This window comes from Acomys russatus, chromosome 4 (genome assembly GCF_903995435.1).
Source record: "Acomys russatus chromosome 4, mAcoRus1.1, whole genome shotgun sequence".
Classification (NCBI taxonomy): Eukaryota; Metazoa; Chordata; class Mammalia; order Rodentia; family Muridae; genus Acomys; species Acomys russatus.
In genome coordinates this window covers 75,839,832-75,846,745 of record NC_067140.1, presented here as the reverse complement: position 1 = coordinate 75,846,745, position 6,914 = coordinate 75,839,832, and the positions used below count along the sequence as shown (strand labels likewise).

Sequence of the window (6,914 nt, the reverse complement as noted above, 5' to 3'; positions counted from 1 at the left end):
TGCCATGGCATGTGCATGCCCACCTCCTACAAATTAAGTAAATAAACGTAACCCCCAAAAAGGAAGAGACTAGCCGAAATGTACCTATACAGGTGGACTCGCTGTTTTGCTGCCATGTGATACCATGTACCACATCCGGGCTTTGTTAGCCAGATAGGGCCTGTACACTTTTGCATAATCTGAACTGTGAACTGAAATAAACTCTTTTCTATAAAATTACCCAGCCTCAGGCATTTCCATATAGTACCAAAAAAAAAAAACAAAAAAAGATAACACATGTTTCTAGAGGTAGCATAGAGGAAGAATCCCTAGGCAGATGTGTAGCCTCTTGTCATCATGTGCTGCAGCCATGGTCAACCCCACTGTGTTCCTCACCATCTCGGTCGATGGCCAGCCCTTGGGCCAAGTCTCCTTCAGGCTTTTTGCAGACAAAGTTCCAAAGACAGCAGAAAACTTTCATGCTTTGAGCACGGAAGAGAAAGGATTTGGATATAAGGATTCCTCTTTTCACATCATTATTCCAGGATTCATCTGCCAGGGTGGTGACTTCACATGCCATAATGGCCCTGGCAGCATCTATGGGGAGAAATTTGAGGATGTGAACTCCATCCTGAAGCACACAGGTCCTGGCTTTGTGGCCATGGCAAATGCTGGACCAAGCACAAACGGTTCCCAGTTTTTTATCTGCACTGCCAAGCCCGAGTGGCTGGATGACAAGCATGTGGTCTTTGGGAAGGTGAAAGAAGGCACGAGCATCCTGGAAGCCATGGAGTGCTTTGTCCAGCAATGGTAAGATCAGCAAGAAGATCACCATTTCTGACTGCGGACAACTCTTCTTTTGACTTGTGGGCATCTTAACCCACCAGACTGTTCCTTCTGTAGTAGCTCAGGAAAGTGCCCCCACCTCGTCTGCTCACAGTACCCTGTAATCTCTGCTCTCACTGAAGTTCTTTGGGTTCCATCTTTTCCTCATTCCCTTCCAAGTCTAGCTGGATTGTAGAGTTAAGCTTATGATTATGGATAAAAAGTAAATAAGAAAAAAAAAAAAGGAAGAATCCCCAGCAGCCCTGAATAGCTGAATTTAGCATAGAAACATACATATTAGGCTTATGGTGTCCCCTTCCATAGTAAGAAATCACTTCCACTTATTTCAAGCTTAGCCTTTATCTCCAGCCAAAGGGGAGGCAGACTGGCATGATCTTTCCAAGCACCAGCTGCATGCCAACTTCAAAGGAACTTCCAAGAAGCCTATTGGCCCAAGGGTAAGGAAATGGTTGCTTAGCAACTGAGTCCTGAATCCCACAGCCCTGAGAAGAGGAAGCTTGTGGGCCAGCCACCTAGCTCTGCCTGTGTTACAGTGAAAAGGAGCTGCTTAAGAGATGAAGCCCTTGGCCTTCTTAGTAGAAATATTGATCATTATTGAGGTCACAACGAAAAGTAAGTATTTCTGTCCGTACAGTTCTCTATAAATGTCTCTTCTCTCTAACAGAGCCAAGAGCTTAAGCCAGTTAGAAAATCAGAAGGAATCTCAGTAGCTTTCCAGTTAACAACAATTTTAAACAAGGGCTTACGTGAGACAGTACTGGCTGGAGAAGAGTGTGTGTGTGTGTGTGTGTGTGTGTGTGTGTGTGTGTGAGAGAGAGAGAGAGAGAGTACTATAAAAAAGCTATACAATAATCTGTAAAGTACAGCTATTTAAGCCACTTTATTAAGTCAAATCAACAACTCTAAAAAGAAACTGTAGGATCCAAAAGGTAGAAAAATCCTATAAACTTTAATTTCTTCAAATACTTTATACAATCACAATTTTATTTCCAAAAGCTTCAATGTTACCTACATGGTCACTAACGAAGGAAGTTACCTTACTTCCTTGTACATTTCTTGCATTCATTTTTATGAAATACTCATATAATTTAGCCATAAGATTAAATCCAAAGAATTCATTTGGATTTGACCCAGATATTTAAGATTAGTTTACTTGCTAAAAATTAATGTTACATATCATATAATGATAAAATCAAAGACCACATGACCATCCCAATCAATACAGAAAAGGCACCTGACAAAATACAACACATTTGTAATTAAAAGCACTCAGTAAACAAAAGTAAATTTCCATGAACCTAATGAAAAATCTAATATACTAAAAAATTGTCCACAGCCCTACTCTGATCTACCCAATGGACAGGACATTCTCTACAGTTATGTGGAGAGTGGGAACTGACTTTGACATAAACTCTGGTGTTCCATATTTGACCACCTCCCCTTGGTGGGAAGGCCTGGTGACACTCAAAGAAAAAAATAAGCAGGCTACCAAGATGAGACTTGACAGCCTGTAACCATATAGTGAGGAAGAAGGTCCCCCTAGGTCATAGACCGAGGGGAGGGAATAGGGTGAAAGCAGGAGGGAGAGAGGAATGGGAGGATACATGTGGTGGGATAACAATTTAGTTGAAATCTGAATAAATTAAAAAATTAAAATAAAAAAGTTTTTAAATTATCCACAGATAATTCAGTAAATGATGTTTTCCCTGAAATAAAAAAAAAAAAGACAAGATTGCCCACTCTTGCCATTGTATTAAAAGTTCCTGCTTTGAACATATGAAGGAATTTGGACCCAAACTTATACCATATACACAAATTAATTACTGTCAGATAGACTCTGACTCTTTAAAACTCTAAACACATAAGAAAATCATCCTGACCTCAGATGAGGTCATCATGGGCCTCACTTTTCCACCAAAAGCATAAGCAAAAAAAAAGAGAAAAAGAGTCTGCAAGGCATCAATTAAAAATTGATCATAGAGAGGATCATAGAGAACTGGAGAAAACGACGACAGCGCACACCCAGTAAGAACTCAGTACTCAGAATATACAAAGATGTCTTACACAGCAACAAAGTGACAAACGACTCACTTTTTGAATAGGTGAAGCGATTGGTTGGAGATTTTTTACAAGCAAGATGCACAAGTGGCCACACATGTGGAAGATGTTTTGCATTGAGGTCATTAAGGAAATGAAAACTAACAGCATAATTAGAAACCATATCACACACATTAAAAGGGCTATAGTCAGGAATGAAGCTGCTTGCCTTGTTACAAACATGATGACATAGATGTGTCACTAGCAGTTCTACTGATGCCACCTATTAAAATTCAGCCACTATTAATACTCTTGTCGCATATGGTATGATCCAGACGTAGGGTGGCCAATATTCCTGTCATTAAGCAACAGATACAGACTGCACTGAAAGAATAGGAGAGGTATCGTTAGGGCGTGACCCCACAGAGAAAAGGCTCCAACTTGCAATGACACAAATTCATCTTAAAGGAGAAGGCCTGGACTGAGAATCCAGCTGAAGAAGTCCACCAATCCTCAGAAACAACTTCCTAGGAGAGTGCTTGCACAGGGTCAGCACACAGAGTCCGGTATAACTGTGGTCCATGGGTGACCCACTCCATCCTGAGCTACAGAGAAATTTGGCAGTATCATCCATGCAATACTGATTTGGAAGACAGGAAAGACTCAAAACTGAGCTTCAGAGTCTTCCTCTGCATCCATCAGCTAGCACTATGGCCAGCAACTGTGTGTCAGACTTGGCGTCCCCGCAAGGAGGCCCTGAGAGCCCATTGAGTGACGCTGTGACCGTGAGCCCTAAGCTGCAGTAAACACCACAGGAGATGTCAGGCGGAGTGCCAGGAAAAGTTGCAGGCATTGCATGGAGCTAGCCCAAGAGAAAGGCTGCGTGTTCTGCAGGCGGAGCTGGAGTCTAGCCAGTCTCAGCCTGTATTCCAGATGCCAGACATGGCGCAGCAGGATTTGCTATTTTCTCTGCTGAATTTTGGGTTTGTTTTGGTCTGATCATTCCTTGCTATGCTTTGATTTTTCTCTTTTAGAACAGAAACGTTTACTCTGTGCCATTCTTTGTTGGAATTATGCATCTTTTTTTTTTTTTTTTTTTTTTTTTTTGGTACGGATTCACAATTAAGAGACTTTGGATTTTTGAAGAGTTGGAATTGGTAAAGGTCATGGGGACTTTTAAAGTTGCACTGAATGCATTTTACATCACTATAACTTGTCATGAGCCTGTGGGAACAGGAGGTGGAAGGTTGTCGCTTTTCAAAGCAAAGCTTTTGAGCATCATTCAGTTGACAAGGAGTGGAGTCGTAGTTGTGTTGGTTGTAACTTGACAAAATTTACAATCCTGTGGCAGATAGAAGTGTCTGGGAGAAACTCTCTTTACTACACTAATAGAGGTGGGAGCCATTACCTGCCTGGGATTCTGGGCTCCATAAAAATGGAGAAAAGGAGCTACCCATCCCATCCCTTTCTGCTTCTGCTTGTGGGGAGAGTGGAACCAGCTGCTTCCAGCTCCTGCAACCTTGACTTTCCTGCCATTATGGACGTGAAAACAAAGTAAGACAAGCCCAAATGCCCATCAACCAAAGAACGTATAAATAAAACATGTTGTATTTATACAGTAAAACGTGACTCACCAAAATAAAGCACGGCACGGAAAAGCCTTGAAAACATTGAGCTAAGCAAAAGAAACTAGGTACAGAAGACCATATGCTTTACAATTCTGTCTACCTAAAAGCCTCAAAAGTGTCAGTCTCATAGAGGCTCACAGTACAGTATGAATTATCATGGGTTCCAAAATATGGGGAGATTAGGAAAATCCAATTGGAAGGATATCTGGGTTTTTTCCCTGGGGTTAATAAAATATCTTAAAATTAATATGAGAAGCATCTGCTTACAGTCCCAACTATGCGGGAAGCTGAGGTGGAAAATTTGCAAGTTAAACACCAACCTAGGCAGCATAGTTTTTCCAAAGACAAACAAATTCATGATGAGAGCTAGCTCAGAAATGCTTTCCCAGCATGCACTAAGCAGAGAGTTGATTCTTAGTACCACAAATAATAATGAAATAAAATTTTTACTGTAGTAACAATTCTGCAAGTTTCTGGATACTCTATAAGCCATGGAATAATTTTAAAAAAAAAGGTGTTTAATGAAAGTTATGTGCCAGAGGGATGAGACTACAAAAATAACTAACATACAGACCTTATTCTTGAATAGCTGAGAGTCTTTAACAAAAGTAAATTAACAAGAGGCAAAGTACTGTGTATCATAGAATATTTAAATGGTACTGTAGTCTACCAGTGTGGAAAAGGTCCATTACATTGGTGCATGGAGTGATCAGGGAGGCTTCATAAAGCAAGTGGGCATAAACCTCACCTTGAAAGGTTAGTGAGTAATCAGGATAGAGAGAACAAGAACATTCCAGGGCAGAGCTAGGGAATAAAGACACCGAAGATAAAAGAGTGTGGTCTGTGAAGTGCATCCATGTACTGTGGTAGAGGACATAAAAAGGAACACAGCAGAGGATGAGGCTGAAGTGCAGACAGAGGATGTGACAGGCTATAGTATTTGAACTGGATCCTGGTGCCAAGTGGGAAGTACTTTAATGGTTTCTTCATAGACTTATTTCTTTAGAAAAAATGACCTTGGCAGTACAGGGGTAGGTGGGTTCTACCTGTACAACTCTGGTGGTAGTGGAGCCAGTAAGAGGCTGGACAGTGATCCAAACAGAAAACAAAACGGGCTTAGATTCTGTAGTAGCGGGGGACCCTGAGAAGACAGGGTAGTTGGCACGGGTAAAAGAGAGCAGTGGCACAGAAGTTGAAGGTGACCAGGCAGTAGTGACAAATACTAGCAAGAATGGGGTTCTAAGGAAGGGGCTGACAAGAGACCACTGAGTTTAGTGTCTGGGAAATCATTATATTTCCTGGAAATCTTTAGTGCAGAAGCCAGGACAGGACCGAGATTTCAGTCAGTCAGCTGAAAACAAAAGAAAGTAGAGGTGACAATGATTGCAGAGATCTCCCTGGATCGTGGCAGGTCACAGGTCAAGCGTGAGATTTCAGTAGATCATATATGGATTACTGGTCCACGGAGACTGAGGATGTAGCCAGCTGGGGAAGAGGCAGCTACTTTTTAGGTGAGTGCTGTAAAGCTGTGAGTCACATGAAACGTCGCCCCTTGTTCTGGGTGATTTGTTTTCCCTGTTGAGGCCCTCCTTCTCTGGTTTATAAGGCGAACTGAACCAGTGTGCCCTTCCCCCCCCAACACACACACACTTGGCACACTTGCTTTTGTGTGTATATGTTCCAACTTGATATCCACTACCCTTGATTATACTGTGTGAAGACAATAACATACAGAGAGGCTTGCTACTATATGAATATCCTTGATTTTACATTCACCTAGGAAAATTCTAGAACAATTACTGTGAGTTTCCCTTTTTGATAAAGCCTCAAAATAAAATACCTTATTATAACGGAAAAAAAAAATAGGCAGTCCAGCTAAGGTATATGGCTTAGAAAATGAGAGTAAACGAAACGGCTTTCTATCCACCCTACCAAACCAGCTTCCAACTTAAAGAACTTTAAGGTGCTGAGAGGTAACAAGGTGGGCAAAACCAGCAGTTCAGCACAAGGGCATGCATGACCCAAAATTTCCTGTTTGCTTCTAGTAGCAACGCCTCACTGCCACTCACTTCTACAGTTAGAAGAATAAAAAAGTTACCAGCTCATCTACCCAGCAACTCATCATCCTAATTGGAAAGGGCAAACATCACAGATCTGAAAGTAATCAGAGCTCAGCAAACAAGCCTAGCAATCACATTGAGAAATGGGAATACATGAACACCCATCACCCAGAGGGCTGAGCTTAAACAGTGCAAGTGGGCAACATTTGCCTGCTTGTTACCAATTGCACGTGCAGAACGTATGCAAGGTTTGCAAACATCCCCCACTCCTTCGTTGTGTGTCTTCACTCTGTGGTTATTTTTTGCTCTGCACGTGCTTTTTGTTTTTATTGTGACTCCACCTCCTTTGTCTGTTTCACTTCTG

The 6,914-nt window shown here is 41.7% G+C and overlaps 1 protein-coding gene across 1 annotated transcript; it reads left to right on the top strand.

Annotated features, from left to right (window-relative positions):
• The first annotated feature begins 349 nt into the window (after positions 1-349).
• Positions 350-793, top strand: LOC127188646 (peptidyl-prolyl cis-trans isomerase A-like). The gene has a single exon (XM_051145064.1). It carries the CDS (start codon positions 350-352, stop codon positions 791-793), a length of 444 nt encoding a protein of 147 aa, XP_051001021.1.
• The last annotated feature ends 6,121 nt before the right edge of the window (positions 794-6,914 follow it).